Source organism: Carassius gibelio, chromosome B7 (genome assembly GCF_023724105.1).
Source record: "Carassius gibelio isolate Cgi1373 ecotype wild population from Czech Republic chromosome B7, carGib1.2-hapl.c, whole genome shotgun sequence".
NCBI lineage: Eukaryota > Metazoa > Chordata > Actinopteri > Cypriniformes > Cyprinidae > Carassius > Carassius gibelio.
The window spans coordinates 14172616-14194879 of NC_068402.1; the positions used below are offsets into that span (position 1 = coordinate 14172616).

The window sequence follows — 22264 nt, forward strand, 5'->3', positions numbered from 1 at the left end:
GACGTCACAGGTGGAGATGTCATGGCGTCGTCGGAGCTGAGACTGGAGCTTGCCATCTAGTTAAAGGTTGTCGTCGATGCGCTCAGCGAAATGGAGAAGAATGCAAACCCTTATCGAGACGCGGGAGGAAGTGTCCTGTGCACCGCTATCCCCGCAGAACCCGTGGATATCAAAACAGTGGGCGGAATGAAAGATGTCTGCGAGAAGAGAGAGACTTTGAGTACTTGTGCAAGTGCTAGCGGTGCTAATGCTACACCCTGCACACAGACATCAGATGCTGCTGAGACAGTAAGCAAGAGCGTTTTACCAGAGGCTCTGTCTGCAGCGGATCAGCTGAGCAACGGGATGGGACACGAACCGCCGTCGACCGCTGCGGGGAATAATGAGGGTGGCACCTCAAAGTTACTCAGCAACCCCACAGGAGAGCAACCCGACATCAGTAACGTGCGCGCGGACGGTTTGGATGGAGGGATGCAAGAAGCGGCGAGGTTGGCCAAGTCTGCCTGTTTGAGCTCGGAAAAGGCAAAACCCGCGAGCTCGAATTCAAACGATCTCACCGTTTCCGAGGGTCCTGCGAGTGGGAGTGAGCCCAGCATCGCAGGGGAGTCCCGAAGCTTTGATTCACTGGAGTCTTTCTCTAACCTCAACTCCTGCCCGAGCTCAGACCTCATCAGCGAGGGACTGGAGGAAAAGGGACTGAATTTGGCGATTCAGAGTGAATACGGGGCTGAGGGAACAAAAATCCCCTGTCCTAAAGACAGGGTGGCCGGTCAGTCGTTGTACCACATCAAGTGGATAAAGTGGAAGGAGGAGAACACGCCTATCATCACACAGAACGAGAACGGCCCGTGTCCGCTGCTGGCTATTATGAATGTCCTGCTATTGTCATGGAAGGTAAATAAGATGAGAGTCTGCTCGTTTGACAGCTCACAATTACCGAACCAAGTTATAGATGTGCAAATGTACAAAAAAATATTGTACCCAGTAGGTCACGAAACATCAGTTGTAAATAAAGGCGCACTAAGATATTAATCTTCTGTTAAAAAGTTTTACAGAAAGCACTTACGTGAACAGCACTTTTGAGATAGCCTATTTGTTAAAAATGAGGTACAGTCACAGGAGCCAGCAATCATGCAGCTGACAAAGTTACTAATAATATAAATTATAAAAAAATAAAATATATATTGACTTTATGTAGTGGGGACAGTATCCTTGCGGTTACAGCAGTCAACAGTCCAACTTCTGCTGATTTAAAAAAAAAAAAAAAAACCCTTGGAGAGTGAGTGATGAAACAATTTGCAACTTTTAGTAAAGAAACTTCATGCATGCATTTTTTATTAATTTCTCAAGATTCACACAGTTCTACAACTATGGTCCATAATTGGCTAAACAAACTGTAAAAATGTGGAGACATGAAATGTGGATTATGACTGAAACGCATCTTTTCCCTCTTATTTAACAATGTTTTCTGATAATATCTGGGCAGTGAAAACTAGTGTGTTAATTGGGACTGACTTGAAATTATTTTGTCTTCACCTTTAGATTTCTCTCTCTCTCTTCCTCCATATTTTTAAATAACACCCCCTTTGCCAAGTATTTTATCCATACCAGTATTTTGGTTTGGTTCGAAACAGTCGATAACTCCTGGCTTTCAGCCCTGGACTCATTTGCATTATAAAGATGACATTTAATTATTGGCTTTGACAGTGAGTTGGCAGGCACACGAGGAGCTATTTCAGTGCTCGGTCTTTCATCTTGAAATAAGAGGCACTATGTTGTTCAGCTGTGACTGCTTTAAAAGTCACTGGCATCTATGAAGATGATAGCCACGTTCAGGGCTTCAGGCTGTTATAAAGATGTTTGGTTTTTTAGGATAAAAATCTCTTCCCATAGTGCATTTATGCTGATACAGCAGCCTATTTAAACACCACAACCCTTATGTGTGCATATTACACAACATCATTGTCAGAGGAAAAGAGGTCTCTTAAATGGCCCTGGGTAATTTGTCTTTTAAACTGGTTTTAAAATGATTTTTCTCTGGTTCTGGCTCAGGTCAAGCTGCCGCCAATGATGGAGATAATAACAGCAGAGCAGCTGATGGAATATCTAGGTGAGAGTTTTATTTGCATTATAAATGTGGATGCTTTTCATGGCTTTGTTGATTTGACACCGTATCCATCCAGTGGAGGGCTCTATAGAAATCAGAGTAGATTTTTCAGGTTTTATTTAATTTGAAGAGCTAATAAAGAAAGATGTAGAGATCTAAAGAAAGCACGGTGGGCTTGCTGACAGCACCATAATTGGAAAACTACGCTTGAGTGTTTCTGGCTACTTCTGCCTGCAGCTTCATGTCACTAATTGCTAGTTCATTCCCAAAAAGAAAATGTAAATTTATCCACCATAGGGCATCAAATTACAGCAAGTACCATGCTAAAGCTAGTGATGTCCTCCACATTATAGGATTGTGTAGTGTAATTTCAACATACATCTTCTGCACGTACCTCTACATGAAAATCTGACCTTCTTTATGGCTTCAGAATGTGTTTGAGAAGAAGTCACTCTGTTAATCGAGTTAGACGATAAACAGTTCGATAAACAGCTTGGTAAACATTGGAGAACCTGAAAATGTGACATGTGACATGGATGCTGATGGACAGCACCAGATCAGGGAAATACCCAGGGGCTTGTCCTCTTGTAACGTCACAGAATCCAGATCCCTATTTCAACTGTGGCATGTTGACCTGCTACACTGAAGTGTTACGTTACTGCAGTTCGACGGTTGCGTGTTCCTCAGCTTCTCACATAACATTCACTTTTTAAATCAAGTTTCAAATGTTTTTAATAGTGTAAAAGCATCCGCCTGCTGGTCCTAAATAAATACCATTGACGGAATGTGAAAGCAGCTTGTTAAAGAGAAAAAAATGTCATAGAAGCTACGAAGAAACTACACCAGCTGTTGAAGGCTGTTATAAAAGTTAGTCACATACTGAGAGCTTTGATTGGATTTGAATGTTGTGAAACCTTATGATGAGTGTTTTAACTGTAAGCAGTTTTATTTTCACACTCCAGAAATGCCAAATAAGAGATGTATATAGATATCAGCTCTGGATGTGTTGATCAGAGGTTGATATAAGTGCACTGGTTTCTCTTTAACACTCCTTGGAATTCTTTATAAACGCATTTAGTCATTTAGCAGATCCTTTATCCAAAGTGGAACACCACAGAGACCATTTATACAATGCAGTATCTTTACTGGATTCAGACTTTTTTTGGAATCTTTCTAGAAAGGACAGACTTTATGCACTTTGCAAGTTTGTGCCTTGTTCACCCTGAAAAAGTGCAGTGGTTGTGACCACAGAGGATGTGGTCTCCAAATGTCATTCCTCACATGGGTGTGGTCAATTTTTTTTTTTTATATATATATATATATTTTTTTTTTTATAACTTGACAATTTTTTGCACTCTAAAAGACATTTTTTTTCACTCAGAATAAGAGTATTTATCAAGCATGTGTGTTTGTATAGCAGGTGGTTATATTATTCAACTTTTGTTAAAATTGTGGTTTGGAAAGCCTAAACATGTTATACATTTTTTTATTGATTTATTAATTATATATTATGCAAATCATAATAATTATAATTAATAGTAATAATTAATTATACAAAGTGTAATAATAATAATATAATTATGCAAAGTTAAATAATAATAATAATTATTATTATTATTATAAATTAATTCAATAATGCATTGATTTTCTTTGTTTAACCAGGTTAAAAAACTCGCTGAGATTAATATCTGTTTAACAAGAGTGAGCTGGAGAAGAGGGCAGCAACAAATAATGTAAAATATACCAAATTTGCATTAACCAGTCACAACAACAATTTACCAGGGGATAGATTACATTTACATTTACCTTCTAATTAGCACAGCCAATAACTTATAGCAGGGCAATTGCTCAAATGGAAACTACAGTTCGCACTGAAGTGCAGGAAGGGAGCAATAGTCTCCTTCTTAGCCAATGGCAATTATTATAATTACCAGTAAGTGCAATCCAATATACAAACTAAAGTGAAAATACAAAGTAGAAATAGGTAGAAAACGAAATATTCCATGCTAGCAGCAAGTAATAATTGAAACAAAAGATCTACAAACAAGTATTAAGCTAGACACTCACGTGCTTCACGTGACACTCACTCACGTTACTTCTGAGGTACTCCCATCATAGCTTTGAGCTGCATTTATTCAGCAGCGGATATTCACATTTGCTCACTTATGCTCTATGAGGCATCCATGGTTAGCTACACAGACATTTGTAAATTGCTTTTCTCCTCCCTGGGTGCAGTAAGCTGTTTAACTCCATTAGACAGCGTCTTTCTCTCTGCTCTACTTTACAGCACTGTTAGTGTTTCATGTCCAGGCAAAGTCAGTGGCCCATGAACAAACTCTTGACAACTGCACAGTCTTTTCTGATTTGATCAAGACATGTATTTCAGTTACTCTTCATTTACTGTGGAATGCTGTAGTATGTATCCAAGTAACCCAAGAAGTTCTTGATCAAAGTTTAAGTGTAAAATATTTTATTACCATCAAAACAATTTGGCCAGAGCCGAATGACTGAATTGTTTTATTAAATGTTTTTGGTTTCCAGGCAATTATTGTGGATGGAGACTGAGATTTTCCAGATTCTAAAAGTATGGACAGTCACCATAAAAGTGTCATAAAAGTTGGCATATTACTTGTGTGTTTTATTCCAAGTCTTCTGATGTTAACTTTGTGGGACAGTCAGACCCAAATCAAAGTCATTATTCATTAAATCTCTTCTGTGAGTTACAGACTTGGAAAATAGCATATGAATTCTAATTTGTTCAGCTTAAAATCTCATCTTCGTGCCGGCTAATTGCATGAAAAACGTGCAACCAGTGCAAATCTTATTTTGCGTTCCACGAAAGGAATAAAGTCATACTGGTTTGGAGCGACATGAATTGATGACGATGACAGAATCTTCATTTTTGTTTGAACTATTCCTTTACATTTTGATGCAATGAAGTGAATATGCAATAAAGATGTTTGTAAGCAGTGTGAGCAATTACAGAATCATTTAAAGGTTTCTGATTAAAATGGGAGAGACAAAGGGATTGACTGAGGAAGAGATCAGCTGGAGAGGAGCGAGTTGGAACGGAGGGTTTTTGCTGAGCAGAAATAAGTGAAGGTGGCACAAATGAACCTGACTTTTTTTCTGGACTGCGTTCTTAGCACCAATCTGAGGAAGCGGGAGGCTGAGGGAGTGGGCCGAAAATAAAACCGCCGAGCTTCACGCTTCTCTCGCACACATACGTGCTTTGTCAGAGCAGAAACAGTTAGGCTTCCTCTGGAATTCTGAACTCGTATTGTTTTGAACTATGGCAGGTGCAACCACATAATTCATTGTTGCGAAATTATTAGTACAATGACAAGTCAATGGAAAGCTATGAATAATGACAGATATGTGGGAATCAATCGCAATAGACTGCTCTGTAATGGAGTTAGATATGTACTCTGATTTGGCCTTGATTTAATGGTCAGTACTGCCGAGCAGTGCTCCTGTACCTAGAGCTGTATGTGTGTGCCGAATGTTAATGAGGCGGATGACAGGTGGTTCGGTATTAGAGGAAAAACCCAGGGTCAGATATTCTCATGTCTGCAAGCAGCCATTGATGCCCCCCTGTCTCCGCTCCAGCCCCCTTCACTGATCTGTAAGAGAATTTGTTTGGACGGGACAATAAATGGAGGACAATGGAAAACTTGCACAGAGGTCAAACTAAATATTAAATTGAATTCTAAAACTTAAGTTCTGTTTCTTAGGCTGCACGATTTGGGGACAAAATCTAAATAGTGATAAAATGATTCCTGATAAAAACTGATTGTGATTTAAAATACAATTTAAAGAAATGTAATAAATAAATAAAAATGTAATAAATACTAAATAACGAAATCAGAAGATGCCACTTGTCACTCTGAAACATACCCTACGTAGCTACACAATTGACAATGGACAGTAGATCTAATTAAAATGTCATGAAACAACACTAGTATGTATGAAATCATAGTAGTCTGGTTTTTGTGAAGCCATAAGGTGCATCCAAAATCACGTACTTAAGCACTATTCTATGACATTTTGTATGAATTGTATGAATGGTGTGTTCACACTGAACATTTCAAAAAGAACAAGTGCACTTTAAATACCTGGTTGTTCACTTCATGCACTCAACTGTGGGGGCTATTAGTGGCTATTAGACTCCAATTATCAATGACAAAATAACTTTATATAATTCATATACTACATGGTTGAGTAAGTGCATTGTGTATGGTGCATCATTTTGGACGCAGCTAAACTATGAACTGGCATATACATCTTAAATTAGACCTAGGCATTAATTGGCCTCTGTTGGAATATTTGATTACATGTCATATATATTTGGACAGAAAGATAAAGATGAAAACTTTTACATTCACACATGTAAACAAACTTTGTGAAAGGCTAGTTTAACTCTGCAGGCCCTTCTACTAAAACAGGTATGCCTCAGTCACTGTATTGACTGTCAAAGCTTTAAATACAGAAAGACCGGGGTTGTAAATATCTACTGCTTTTGGTTTACTGGCATATATACTGTAGACAGTTTGTTAATTACAACAGGGTGAGGAAGAGACTGATGTCTCCTGTGAGCATGTGTTTTTCATAAGTGCACTGTCTCTCAAATGCTTTCCTTAACCCTCCCTTTCTTTTTCTTTCTTACATTTGCTCCTTCACAACAGGAGACTATATCCTTGAAGCCAAGCCAAAAGAGATCTCGGAGGCTCAGCGGCTGAACTACGAACAGGTAAAAGCAACAGCAGTTTTGCTCGTGACTCACAGAACACGAGTCTACTGAAGATAGCCAGTTTGTTTACATGGCTCTCTCTGTGAATGTGTGATGGTGTAGCGTTGAGAACGAGAACTAGGAGACAAAGGTGAGCCCTAAGGCTTTGACAGAGGAGAAAACATTAGCCAAGACGCATGTAGACTCTCAGATAGACAGATATCTGTCTCAAAATCTTGCATCTCTTTTTTAAAACATGCCTTTGTTCTTGTAGTGAGCATGGCTTGGTTCTCTGTCATTAAACAGCCAGTTATTGTTTTTAGCTCTGTGGCATTACAGTGCATTTTGGAAGCAAGCTGTGGTAGTCATGTAGATCAGCACCCATCCATCCCAACAGGAAATAAGGACAAGAAAGCATGGAATTGCCATTGAATTAAAGGAATTGTGAGAACTGGTCCATTCCAGTCTGGTTCCAATTGTTTCTGTAACAGCAGGAGTGAATATCATCATTGTGTTGCACTGAGAGAGAGTATGAGCCTCTCATAGAATTGTGTGCTCTACAGGATTTGACATGTAAGGAGATAGGGTGAAAGATACGCCCCATTTCTCCTCACACGGTGCACAGGGACCAATGGAGGGATTTTTGGCCTCTCCTTATTAGCTTGTGAAGAATGTTTGTTACATACTGGTTGGGAGCACCCCACAAAGCCTGTCCAGAACAAAACTGGGTACACATTTCACCCAAGTCTTTAAAAATGTTTCATATGTTCACAAGGATTTTCCCTACATCCATAAATCAAGATTACATTTAATGGAGATGCAAAATTAAGGTATGATGTCATGTTTTCTGAGAAACTGAACAAAATTAAACTAGACCAGATATATGCCTGTTAGGAATGAAAACTTGTATGGAGTTTTTCCATTGGGTTGACTTTTCTGAGCTTATTAGCAGATATTTGTTCTTCTTTCAATCATAAACTCACTTCATTTTGATCAATTTCTCTGAAAACAAGACGACATCATTTTGATTCTCAAGTAAATAATGAATAAATAAGACTTGATTTAAGGATCTTTAGACTTGGGTTAAACCGAAATCAAACTGAAATTGCAATTTGTATAGTGTTTTATTGTTTTACTCCACAACATCAGTCAAGTGTTTGAACTGACCAACAATTTCTGATCTGATGTGGTTTCCTATCACAGAATGAGGCAGAGAATATATTCTTTTGAATTTGAAGTAAACGTATAATAATCCATGTTTTCTGCAGTGTATAGATGTGTACAGGAGTTGTTTTTCTCCCCCACAGTGGATACACAGATGCTGTAATCACATCATTCTAGGGGGAAAAAACACACACACGACCAGTCAAAAGTTTGTGGTCATTTTTTTTTTTTAGCAAGAATGTATAAATGACACTAAAGACATTTGTAATGTTACAAATGTTTTCTATTTTAAAAAAAATTCAGTTTTTTAACATTTTATTTATGGTTTGTTATACTCCCCCAGTAAAATACATTACTAATCGTTTATTATATAGTTTATATAGTATAATATTGCAGCAACATATTCATTTTGAAATACGTCACTTCCAAGCAGTTCAAAGCCAAGTCTATTTCTGTATGTGAGCTTGAGGATGAAGATAGAAGTGTTTCTGATTTTCCCCAATGCGTGTTCTTGTTTATTGGAGTAGGCGGAGGCTGACTGGATTCATGCTCTTTTCTTGCTCTTCCTTCTGTTCTGTATGAGATTTTGCTTTGTTCTTGTATTTTGGTTTTTATAAGGTAACTTATCTTTGAGAGGTTTTTATTATTGCCTAGACTGTTTAAGCTGAGCTTCATTCATGCGTGAATAATGCTGTTTCTCTACACTGCAGGTCAGCTGACTGTCTTTGGCCAGGCTTTGTGACAGTAAAGGTTTTTGTTTTTGGGCAGTAAGAGAGTGAGATAGGGGCACATACACTTCATGGGGCCTGTCTGCTCTCTGTGTGTTAATCTTAGTGTGTTTAGCCTGTGCAATAACCTCATTCAGGTTTGACTGTGTTTATCAGATGTTTTGATTGTATTAAAGCTTTTATAGCCGTCTCAGTGTGTATGACTGGACTGGAGCGAGTATAATAGAGAATAGCTGGAGAAAGCGGGTCAAGGCAGTGGAGTGGTTCAGAAACACTGGCAGGGGCACAGGGACAGAGCCGGGCCACACGCAGGCTGGACGTGGGTGGGGGTTAGAACCAGTGCCAGACTCAATGTGGGTGGATGGGTCTTGGCCGATCTGTCAAACCTCTAATGCTCATGCGACCCTGGTGCCAGTTCTACATACTCTCATCCACCCACTGGCCATCGGGTCAGCCTGTGCCACGCTGATTCATCCTGGCCCGTGTTCCAGGAGAGCAGGGACTCATGACTCAGTGGTTTTCTGAAGGTGTCTAGTGTTGTTCTGGAAACATCATACTTTGGTATCGAGCGGCGAGATGATGACCTGTGTCATTCTGAACAGAGTCAAGGTGAGATGAAGGCTGTGCTCACTCAGTGTCAGAAAACAGCTTTCTTGTATTGAGTGCTAAATACAGTTTAGGTACCACAAAGACTGATTAACTGTCTAGAACAGAAGTGACCAACTGAGATTTGAAGCCACAACCAAATTCGTTCTCTTGATATGTTGTGTTAATGTGTTTTACACCACACATCTGAGAGGTTGAAGGTAGGATGGCAGTAATTGAAGATGAAACAAAATGTCTTTATGTTTACTATTATCTATCACTAGCTATGTTTCCATCCAAAGAAGCAAATTTAACTTATGCACAAAACTGGAATATCGCATAAAACATTTACGCATTCAAGTTTCCATCCAACGAGTCACAGAGAACAAATGCGTCACTTCCTGATAATCTGGCACTATACATCAATAAGAAAAGTAGGAGAAGCCACTGAATACATTCATTTTCATATTTGGTTAATTATTTGCACCTCAGAGCGAGCAGATGAAACGCAATAAATGCAGTTTATATTTTCGGAGGAGGATGCCTGCTGTTTGGTAACGTAGTCGTGTAAGACCGTTATGCAGACATACTTTGACGACAGACTTTGCTCAGGGATTTCAGAACGACCAAAACAATGCTTCAGAACGAGATGTTTAGTCAAGTTTTCCCATCGCATCGTGCAAAGTCACGTGACTTTTTTGATGCACATGGTGGAATTTATTCTGTGAATGTTCCATTCATAGTTTATGCACATTTTTCTTATGAATGTAGCCAAATTGAAAATGAATCTGGGAGCTAGTAAAAGTCATCTGAAATCTTTAGCATATAAATTTTTCAATATGAAAGTCTGTCTTATATCATGAACAAAGTAACAAATAAAGGCTGATGTTTTGCACCAACTTTAGCTATATTTACAATTTAGGATGGCCTTAACTGCCTTAATACTTTTCTAAAACAGTTACACTCAGAAAAGTGTTATTGTAGCAGTAATAAATTCAAATTCAATGAAAACTGAAGATATAAAAAGCTCATTCAAAATACTGTTATAGTATATAAATAATAGTTAAATAACACTGAACACTGTTTTGACCAATCAGCTTCCAGAACTGGAACTATCCATTTTAAACATTTAAATTAAACACAGAACTCCAGATACAAGTGATTGGGGTCGAATTAAGAGAAAGTGCTAGGAAATCCCCTGTACCAATGGAAAATGACCAGGGCAGAAAGAGGTTTATGAGATATAATGTTGTTGTTACATGGTCGAGTTGTATTATAAGCTTTATCTCAACAACTGTTCACACACACTCATTTTGCGAACTGTGACCAATCATCATAACAGATGGTCATACTGTGAGTCCTTAAAAGTGAGAGCCGGACAGATTATTATTATCATAGGGCCTGGAACGTAATATATAAATGCTGCACACACACACACACACACACACACACGTATGTTCACACTCTGTTTGTTTGTGAGCCTGCAGCTGTGCTTTTTTGCGAGTCAGTGGAGGGTCATTATAGTCAAACAGAAAGACAGGAAGTAAAGGAGGTGAACTCCGGTGTTTAGAGCTCTTCAGTCGCTGGTCTAGAGTTAGGAGATTTTTCCTGCTCAGAGCAGTAAGACAATTGGGTGTGACGTTTTACAGAAATGTGTGCATGGATTGTGTTGGAAAGGTTGTTACCGTTTTCTTCTTTTTCTGTATTTCTTTGCTCTCTCTTTCTCTAGAATATGAGTGATGCTATGGCAGTGCTGCATAAACTGCAGACGGGTCTGGATGTAAACGTGAAGTTCACAGGGGTGCGGGTGTTCGAGTACACACCCGAATGCATCGTCTTTGACCTGCTGGACATCCCACTCTACCACGGATGGCTGGTTGACCCACAGGTCAGCATCCTGATTCACATCCTTCTAGAAAAGCAAGCTCCACTCAAACTTTAGGTGTCACCGCATGATGTCATTTATGGGCTTTCATTTTGAAATATTACTCTACAGTAGTAACTTGCTCAGTTACACAAATACATGATATGCGTTGAGCATAGTTTTTAATGAAAAATAAATGGGAAGAAATACATATTATATATTATTTACATTATTTTGGCCTGGTAAGTTGAATAGATATTACATAAATTAGCTTTAAAATTAAAATATAGTTGGTTTCGGTTCCACATCATTTAACATGTAAGCTCATTTAAGCTCATTACTTGGCTACAGTCTACAACACATCATTTAATTAAGTTTGCCAGTAATTGTTTTTTAGCGTCTCACGCAAATAAATTGAACACATCATTAAATTGATGCTCTTCTAAAAAAAAATCACCTGTGTGTAACATTAACATTTATGCTAATATTTTGAGCAGCATATTGTCTTTCTTTCATTTTTTATCACGCTCTCTGTAGACGGCTGATATAGTTAAGGCAGTGGGGAACTGCAGCTATAACCAGTTGGTGGAGAAGATAATCAGCTGTAAGCAGTCAGACAACAGCGAGCTGGCCGGGGAAGGTGGGTATCCACTGTTTTCATCAGTTTTCTCCTCCTTTTCCTTTCACACATTCATGCAGAAGGCGTGTGCTGCTTATACGTAACGTAATTGCAGTGTTTCGAGTTCCCTCTTTGTCAGGCTTCTGTACATTTCGATGGATTAATGCACTGTACATATTAATCCACGTCCTGACGTGTTTTCCCCATTGCATCATGCAAATAAACAACTATCAGTCATTTAAGCACCCTCCTCCTGTTTGTAGCTGTCTGAAACATTCTCTCCCTCCCTCACTGCGTTTGTGTCTAAATATATCTCCCTCGCCATTTTTTTTTTGCTCTTTCTGTAAGCGTCTTTCAGAATGCACTTTTTCAGTCTCTGTTTCTGTTTGTGCCAGTTTATGTGAGCCCGTCTCTGTCAGACTGTAATTATTGTGTCATAAAGTTTCAGACACCGTGTGTTTAAAGGATTAGTTCACCTAAAACATTTTTTCTTCAGTTATTAACTCTTTATGTTGTTCCAAACCTGTATTATGACTTTCATCTTTCTGTCTGGAAAAATTTTAAGTTGCAGTGAATGGAGGCTGAGACTTTAACACTTCGAAAAAAGACACCATAAAAGTGTCCTATAATTAGTCCATATGATTCATACCAAGTCTTCTGAAGTCATATGATAGCTTTGTGTGAAAGAGACTGAAATTCAAATCGTTATTCGCTGATAAACACCACCTCCAGTGGACTGTCATCGTCAATGAATCATTCAGAACAGATTTGTGAACAGAATCAACTGATTCTTTGAAAAGATTCAACTCAAAGGATTGACTTGTTATGCACCAAGGAGAGCTAGGGCGGATATTAAGGTGTTAAATTCACATATTTGTGTCTGTATTGTATTGTGTATTTTAGAGACATCTCACACTGGCACATTCTTTCCCAGGTTTTGTGGCAGAGCAGTTCCTATACAGCACAGCGACTCAGTTAACATACCACGGCCTGTGCGAACTCACCTCTACCGTACAAGAGGGAGAACTGTGTGTCTTCTTCAGGAACAATCACTTCAGCACCATGACCAAATTTAAGGTGTGTTGACATTTAAATGTATTTGAGATGTTGGATGCTTGAAGATGGCTCTGTGCTGCTGTGAATAAGTGCTCCAATAAGCAAAGGAAATTTGGTTCATTTGTCTTTAGAGGGATGCTGTATGTTGATGCCCCCCAGTGGCCAAAAACAGAACTTTAAAATGCTACTCAAAAGTATAGATATGGTACCTAAATTATTCTATTACTAATTACCATGATTTTGCATATTGGACAGGTCAAAGTCTTACACAAACACGTGCAAATAATCTAATATACAGTAAAATTATTATTATTTTTACTCATTTTAGTCTTCATCCCATATAACACCACCACAAATGATACCATCTGAAACCATCTGAAAACACAATGCAATGTTTCCGAAACTGCTTAAGATATTATCATAAAACCTGAAAAGTTTACAACAAAGCAAATTGCAGTATGTGCTGATGATGAAATGCACCCAGAATTCATTGAAAATACAAAGTCACTCCACATGTGTTTCTATTTAGTTTTAGTAGTTGTTTTTTTTATTCCAAACTTGCAAACTGTTTAGCATTTTTTGTTGTTGTTGTAAACGTCATATAACTGAATCTTAATGTGTTAATAATAACCCCTGAATTTTGATTGCGGATTCAGGGCTAAATGTTGGTGAATGTGAGAGCCAAAGAGAATTTGCATGGTTTTGCATGTTGACTCTCTATGTATCCCTCAACTGTCTTGTTATCAGGCAGTCTGTAAAGCCTCTGTCTGTTATCTGGAGGAAGTGGAGCTGTTCTGTAACAGCAGGACACACTTCACCCACAGATAAAACTCTTGCATGATCCTCGTGTACACACTTCAGAACATGACACCACTGCTGCTCGGTCTTGGAGTGTTGAAAGATTGATGGACGAGAGCTGTGTGCTTGCTGCATGTTTTTATAAATGCTCTCTCTGTGCTCCTCAGGCCCAGCTGTACCTGCTGGTGACGGATCAGGGGTTTCTCACTGAGGAGAAGGTGGTTTGGGAAAGTCTGCATAATGTCGACGGAGATGGAAACTTCTGCGACTCAGAGTTCCATCTGAGGCCGCCCTCTGACCCGGAAACTGTGTACCGTGGTCAGCAAGACCAGATCGACCAGGTCAGCACTAGTAACTTCTCAGGAGTGCTCAGTGGTCAGGCAGTCATAAACACTGAATAGGGTACCGTATTTTCCGGACTATAAGTCACACTTTTTTTCAAAGTTTGGCTGGTCCTGCGACTTGTAGTCAGGTGTGACTTATCAAAATTATTTTTTATTATTCGACATGAACCAAGATAAAACATTACCTTCTCCAGCCACGAGAGGGCGCTCTATGCTGCTCAGTGCTCCTGTAGTCTACACTGAGCAGCGTAGAGTGCCCTCTTGTGGCTGGAGAAGGTAATGTTTTCTCTCGGTTCTTGGTTCTAAATTAATGTTTTTTTCTTCATCATGACGTATTTTTGGACTGATGCGACTTATACATAGGTGCGACTTATAGTTCGAAAAATACGGTGGTTGTTCCTCAGTGTGACATCATCCATGATTAAAGCTTAAGAATTTATTAATACTCTTATCAACACTTTTAATAGTTTAAAAGTGACAGTAAAGGCTTTTAAATTTAATTTTTTATTAAGTAAATGCAGAATTGGTCAAAAAAATGATAATCTTACTGACCCAAAATTTTTTAATGACTGTGTTGACAACACAGAATATAGAGTGCAGCTAAAAGAAATGGTCACTCATAGTTTGCTCAGAACACAGAGTTCAGCTGTTTTCAGGAGTTTAAAATGCATTTGCTTACAATTCCTTAAAATGACATGGTTTACAAATAAATGATGTATTCGTGATCTGGGCCTTTCTCAGGTACCTTAAGAAAAGCCTGATTTGAAATCACTTTTAAAAATTACTGTTTAAAGATCCAATCCTCAAAGCCGTTAATTGTTCATATGCTTGTGGATAACAGGAACTTATTTAATTATTTTAGTTCCTGATATTTTAATTGTGGTTTTATAGTAATCACTCAACCACATTTTTAAGAAATATACTCTTCACAAATCATTTCACAGAGTCACAATGACCAGCGGGCAATGGAGGCTGATCCTACAGTGAGCCGTGAATGTTGGCAGCCCGTCTCTGTGAAAGTGCAGTTTATCTATATTGTCCTTTGTTGTGCACTGCTGTCCTGTAGCACTACTTCTGCTTCATTGCCCGCTGGAAAATCTCCTCAATTATTGATGTTAAAAGCTCCACAACCCTTCTTCCAGCTCTGTGTAACCCTCCCCCTGTGCCTTTGGGATGCTTAAATGCCTGATGACCGGACAAAAGTCTCTCACGTGACACAGATCCTTTGTGCCTCGGTCTCTTTTCTGCTCTTGTATTGGGTGTTTAATAATGAAGTGTCTGTATGAGTGAAGGGCTTTGAGATCATTGTACTCTAAAAGTCAGTCTTTACTCTAAAACAGTCGTTGTAGTGCTGTGTCGTGGGGTCAGTTAGCAAACTAAACGGTCAATTCATTGGCAAACTTTGAGGATGTACTGATCTTTTATTCAGAAAGTATTATGTAAGCTCCTTACTACTGTATGGAAATAATGCCCTACAGAAAGAAATAGTTCTCCCACAAAGGAAAATTATGTCATCTACTCACACACATTATGTTCTAAAGCCGTGTGATTTATATTTTAAGGAACTCAAAAGGAGTTATTTAGCAGAGCGTTTAGGCTGCACTTTCTCGTTCAGTATAGGAGAGAAGGCAACTAGTCAGATAAATATAATAAATAAAATATAGAATACATTAAATTAATTAAAAGTAATTTTCTTTTAAAGAAATGGATACTACTTATTCAGCAAGAATATATTAAATTGATTAAAGGTGACTGTAAAGTATAGCAATTAATAAAATATATATCAAGTTCCAAAAGGTAACATAAAAGTAGTACTAGTGTATATATATTATTGTCTTCTACCGTAACATAATGGGGAAACTGAGCAGTTGTTGACTATTTTCATTTCTTCCTTTGTATGTGTAGGACTACCTGATGGCGCTGTCCCTGCAGCAGGAACAGCAGGCCTCAGACCTGGGTTGGGAACAGATCCCAGAAGGCATCAGTGATCTAGAGCTGGCCAAGAAGCTGCAGGAGGAGGAGGACCGCAGAGCATCCCAGTTCTATCAGGAGCAGGAGCAGGAGCAGGCAGCGGCTGCAGCAGCTGCGCAGGCACAGGTGAGTTCATCATCTGCACGCAACAATAAACACCTCACATTTACATCAAATGTCAACATTTTCTTCAAATTATCAGCATATATTACACTTTGATCAGTCTGACATAACATCACAGAAATGTCATGGTTCTCCAGATTTGATAGGCTATATATATATATTAGGGGTGTAACGGTTCACAAAATTCACGGTTCGGTTCGATACGATACACTGATGTCAAGGTTCGGTTCGGTACGTTTTAGATAGAGCAAAATGTAAAAACATCTCAACTTTTCAGAATGCCGCAAGCGCACCGCGGGTCATGTGACAAGAACTAACCAATCAGCTTCATCCTTTCCCGTAACAACGTTGAAAACTCAGCCAAGATGAAGGAACAGCTGATCATAGTTGTATATGGATTGCAATTTTGAAATAAATTTAGTAGCACAGCTACTTTAAGCGATTTTTAGAGCTGCAAATCCATTTATCCTTTGCTGAAATTTCCGCGTCTCATGGAGAGAGCACGTCATTGTTGCTTAGCAAAGACAGACGCCTCATGAGCGCTTCTGCCCGAGCGCTTTGGAAAGGAGGAGAAAGCGGCGCGACTAGCATTTTCCACGCGTTTTTAGGCACGATATGTGAACGGCCCCTAAGGCGCTCGCTCACTCAGCACGCGCTGAAGGCTCGTTGCAAAATGTCTAATGCATTTAACAGACCAGAAATAGAAGATCCTCCAATAACCAACAGGTCTGGTGTTTGGGTGCACTTTGGATTTAATTTGTTCCCCTCCTGTCAGGGACAACAACCAGCAGCGGGTGCCGACCAGGTGGATAGAGCAGCAGCCGCTGGAGCCTCAGCAGGGGGAGCCACGGCTTCTCCAAGCCCAGGCAAGCAGCCCTCAACGGGGGAACGCAAACCCAAGAAAGAAGCCAAGGACAAAGACAAATGCATCTTGTTGTAACAGCAGTGGGCTCTGTGTGAAGTGCGAAAAGGGCAGCAGTTTAATTCCAGTGGCTCTGCAATGCATCTCCCAGATGGGGATGGGGGTGGAGAAAGAATAGGCTACAGAGAGGACTTGCCATTCTCAAGCCACTTGTGCCTGACTTAAACCCTCGGAGTTCTGAACATGCAGACAAGAAGAGAGGGGTGTCACTACAAGGACTATCACTACATCTTTCGTAGAGCTGGCCAAATGTTCTCAGCAGGAAACCCACTGCAGTGCACTATATTGGTGTGGGTCACTAGGGAGGGAGGGTTTTTGTAGTAAAACAAGGTAGTCTACACATAGCACTAGGCAAAAAGGTACCCCCTCCCTCAAAAACAACAACACCTAAACGACAAAAAACGGCAAAAAAAAAAAAAAGCTGATGGCACCACTTTTTTCATTATACAAAGCATTTTCTTTTTTGTGTTGATTTCCGTTATTGCTGTTGTTTATAAGCTATTTTATACCAGTTTACCCGTATATATACATATGTAGATTTGTTGTATTGGTCAGTTTCTGTTGATTGACTGAAGGATATCTGAGATCTTTTAATGAAAGGCCGTTCACATGAGCAGGTAGTAAGCCAACATGTCACTTGGCGAAGGTGATGTCTCAGGACATGATGTAGGCCACTGTAGTTCTTTGCCTGGCAGTTTGACGCCAAATTTTGCATCGTTCATATTGTAGAAGTAACTTCCTTTTTAGAGAGTGAGCTCTTGACAAATGCATTCAAAAAGGGTTTTCTTTATTAGGTAGTTGAAAAAGAATGATTTTTGCCAGTTGGACAATAACTGTTAATATCAGTGAGCAACTGACACTACCATTAATGTAAATAGCTTTTAAATATCAAAATCAGTAGGTTATATAAAAATACATGTCCAAGTTTTTACTTAGCCCACTTCTGTTAATCGGCCCAAAGGCGATAGTCTAAAAATGGCTGAACATTGGCCAAAGCTAACCGATATATCGGTCTATCACTAGGCCTAGCTATTAATTTGACACTCTTTCATGTATATTGTAAATACTCATTTACACTATATGGATGTAAGGTAGGGAAGGATTACACAGCCCATTTCTGTTCCAGTGCTGCCTCCTGAGAGACAAGGTCTTTTCTATCCAAACATTCCAGCTATATGCCTTGAACTGAGCATTGTTCTGAGCTTTACACTCAGAGAAGCGTTAACGTTGTTCTGCTCTCGCAATGCAAGAATGAACAAGTCCTGCATGTAGAAGAGCCTCATGATAGTGTAGTCAATCGAACAGACCGTTTGATTACTCTGTGGTTAGATAGGAGCACAGTAGGGCTGGAGCTGTTCACTTGACGTTTGGTCCCCCAGTGGCCAATACTCTGTATATAAAAAGCCTTACAATATTTAAAGTATCTTTTATACCGACAAAAGCAGGTGAGAGACGAGACTGAGACAATCTGTAGACCTTACCATAGACAGAAAACCGCACAGGCCTTCACAGAAGGAACATATCCATGAGTGTCTTGCAAACAGTTTGACGTGTGTTAGCTTATTTGGTAACGGACATAGATTCAAACTATGTAAAATGTGAAACGTGAGGTTTTATTTGAAAAAGTCTCCTTTGCTAAGGGCTTGTTCACACCAAAATTATTGAAAAAGTCAGTTGCGACACTACAGTACTATAGTTTCATACAAAAGACAATAATGCTGTTTGTTATAAGCACGAAGTAGTTATGTATTAAACGCTCAAGATTTTTAACGTTTTAGAAATTCTTCTGCTAAAAAACAAACAAAAAGAAAACTTCTGAAATTCAATTTTTTTTCTCTGTGGCATACGCAATGTCATAGAATATGGAAAGCTTATTAAAACCGTAGTCCTTGAAAAGAACAGCCCTATAAACTTTATAGTTGTAACTACTATTTAAACCCCAAATTGGGCTTCTAGGAGAAATCGTATTTTTATTATTTTTTTGTTCAAGTTGTTACCTGAGATTAATTGGTTGGCATACTAATAGTGTTTTGGCCAGAAAGTGCACAATAGCATATGTTAGTCTGTATTTGTCATGTTTTTATTGTTCCCTAGACGGTACACGTCTAGGGTTACGGTTAGGTTAGACATTCACTATGGTTTTACACTACACAAACAAGATTTACATTCATCTATCAGTGAGCCTCTTTCACCTTTTCGACTGGTGTCATGGTAGGAAGCACAAGCTAGTCACTATAGAGTTGGGAGAGAAATGTCTTAAAGGGTTTATACTGGGGTTCGTGCGGTGAAATGGGATGATATTAAATAAATCATGTTTTCATCAAACTTGGGAGAGCAAATGTCTCATTGTGTAAACAAGCTGACACTTAGGTTGTAATTCAAACCCTTCCTCAACTGTTACTCTTGCAGGTTAGGTTAAATCTGGACATTCCAAGGTGCTTTTGATCAGTGGCATGTCTGGTTAAGGACTATTTGCAACAGACTTCAGCACACACAATATGTACCCATTGTGCATTAGATTGTGTAATTTGTATTGATTGCCAATAACTTTATCCTTCTGTAATGTGCTTCAGCTATAACCATTTGCTTATCAACTAATCTTGTTAATTGCAGATGTGTAAATCGTCACAAGGACATACATGTTAGTGGGATACATACTGAAATGTCATATTTATAGAAAGGGGGGAAAAGTGGAGTTTGTGGGTGCGATCTCCATAAAGCAGAAAGCCCATATCAAAGAGAAAATAGATGGAAAATGGCTTCAAACTGTTTAATATATTTAGCTAAAGCTAATTTTGACCTCCAAATAATATCAGTAAATATAACAAGGCCTTGTCTGCTTAGTTGGCCGTTGGTGTGCAGCACCCATTAAAGCTCCATTATAGGTCCTAGACCATTTTAGTTCTTTATGCACTGTTAAATGCACTAGATGAGAAATATACCTCTTTTTATACAAAATTAGGATCACTAGTTTGTTTGGTTACAGCCGAATCTGATTCATAACACTCAATAAGTATCATTTTTTGCAATAAGGGTTGTACTTATGGAGCTTAAAGAATTGAACGTAACAAGGAACTTTCTAATGGTTCAGGTTCATCATAAATGCTGTCATTTACATTTTCTTCCTTGCCATTCCAAGATAGGAAATGTTTGCAAGACGTCTCATGAATATAATTTGATGTTTTTATATCTTAGTGCCATCAAGCAAAATGGGAATGAAAGCAACTAATGATGAGAGTTTTTGAGTGAGTTGATCCATGTTGACGGGGCATTACCATAGGTGATTTAAAACCAATGACCAGAGAGGGTAATTGTCTTCTGAATGCCACACATTACACATGGCACACCTTTCTGCCAATGATGGGAAATGGAAAGTTTTCTCCTGGTGCATTTGTCTTGTTAATAGTACCGGGTCAGTCCATAATGGAAATGCAGTTGTGATGCATGTTTAACAACTGATTACAAAATGTGCTTCTAAATCATTTTAAAAAACAGTCCCATTACCATTTCAATTTTATATCCTTTATACGTGTATATTTACACAAAACATTTTAACTTAGCAAAAAGAAAAAGGACAAAAAACTAAATAAAATCAGGATATTATAAGAGTCAACCTTCCATTGTGTAAGGTTCATTAATGACCAAAAACATGTAGCCCAGTGTCAACAAGTAAATGGACAACTTTTCTGTAACAAATGCCTTAGACAAGGGACAATGCGTCTGATTAAAGGAAATCTGGTCTGTGAGTCTGTGTGATTCTTCTGATTGTCATTCAGTCTTCAATTTCAGATTTTCTAACGTTTTTCTTCCACAGACCCAACTGTGGGCAGATAAGGCGGCACAAATGGAAGCAAACTATACAGAGATGGTCATAATCTACATAATTTAATATCAAGTTGTAGAATAATCAAAAAAAAAAAAACACATACTGAAATGTTTTTACGGAATTACAGATGTGTCCAGTGCTACACGCAGTACTCTGCCCAAAGCATATGAGAGTATCTAAAACATGAAGTTAAAGTTAACTAAACAAACACTGGTTAAGAATTAAGCTGTACAGTCGCACCTATCGAAGGCCAAGAGAACATATATGTGCACAAAGGTTGTTTACAGGTCACCAGAGAACAGTTCAGGAAACAAAAACCTACATTTTTATAAAGACAACAAAATCAACCCAATGTAATCTTTACAATAATCTAATGGCTGTAAGTTCAGCCAATTAAAAACATCAGAAAGTTCATCAGAAATTATATATTTCCACTGCAGAGTCAGCTGCTAGAACCTTCCTTTGAAGGGCTTGAATCCTCCACTGCCGCCGGCCATGGGAACATTAGTGATCTGCACAATTCTGTTCATACCAGAAGAGGAATGACTGCAGAGAGACACAAGCAGGCAAATCAATACATGGGCTAAGTCAACACGTGAAGGAAAGACTGAAGACTAAATGTCATTTCCTTAAAATGTGAGAGACTATTTGCCACCATGAGTAAATAACTAGCAAATTAAAGCATCATGCACACTGGGACGATTATCGCGCGCACTTATCAGCGACGTTTCGACATCTTTTGTGCTCATACCCAAACGTTTTTCTCTGGCGATGAGCCGAGTGACGTGCAAATTCACTCCCTGACATTAGATGGCCCTTAATGTAAAAACAAATAACCCAGTACACATCGAATCCCATTTGATCTGCGATTCCTAAAGCCCTTTGTGTTCAGACACCAATGAGACCAGCAGATCTACATTCATCTTGCCTTGATGCATCTTCTTGGTCTTCTTACTTCCTCTTCGTCGTTAGGTATCAAATGTGTTCGGCAAGACTGTTTTGTGCTTGAGCGCCACCAAGTCGTGTTTTACTGTAACTTCAGCAGCTCCAGGCACAACAAAAGTGCCAATCTCATTGGTTGCCCAGTTTTAACTTGGCGCATCAAACCAAAAAAAAATTGACTTTTATGCCTCCCATTTTGCACGTCAGTGTGCACACTCAAGTCGCGAGGCGTTAAATGTTGCCGATAATTGTGTGTGATATTCGTCCCAGTATGAACAAGCCTTAACAAGGTGAAGTGAATGATAAAACTATTTGGTCTACATATCAGTGTGCCTATGATTGGATACGACTGAGACACTGTTAAAAATAAGGTGGCTAGAGTAGGTATTATCAAAAATGGCACAAAAATGATTGATATAGGCATCCTGTTAAATTGAAAACATTTTCATTTAGTAGAGGTTCTTACAAAATGTTTATTACTTCAGT

At 38.9% G+C, this 22264-nt stretch overlaps 2 protein-coding genes across 7 annotated transcripts in view; one reads left to right on the forward strand and one right to left on the reverse strand.

Annotated features, from left to right (window-relative positions):
• On the forward strand, positions 1–20756 carry mindy2 (MINDY lysine 48 deubiquitinase 2). Of its 3 annotated transcripts, none has more exons than XM_052560253.1 (9): positions 1–894; positions 2053–2110; positions 6793–6857; positions 11043–11201; positions 11715–11817; positions 12731–12873; positions 13818–13991; positions 15900–16091; positions 16864–20756. In XM_052560253.1, exons 1-9 carry the CDS (start codon positions 91–93, stop codon positions 17026–17028), a joined length of 1863 nt encoding a protein of 620 aa, XP_052416213.1. In that variant the 5' UTR covers positions 1–90; the 3' UTR covers positions 17029–20756. The 3 variants fall into 3 exon arrangements, with proteins under 3 accessions (XP_052416213.1, XP_052416211.1, XP_052416212.1); XM_052560251.1 differs by having other exon boundaries at positions 9–894; positions 16877–20756; XM_052560252.1 differs by having other exon boundaries at positions 9–894; positions 16880–20756.
• Positions 20517–22264, reverse strand: part of sltm (SAFB-like, transcription modulator) — a 16090-nt gene continuing 14342 nt past the window's right edge. For 3 of the 4 annotated variants that reach the window (XM_052560248.1, XM_052560250.1, XM_052560249.1), the window contains exon 20: positions 20875–21382. In XM_052560248.1, the coding sequence (XP_052416208.1) occupies positions 21286–21382 (97 nt within the window). In that variant the 3' untranslated portion in view covers positions 20875–21285. Of the gene's footprint in view, positions 21383–22264 lie in introns of all 4 variants that reach the window. The other variant, XM_052560247.1, reaches the window with a different exon arrangement.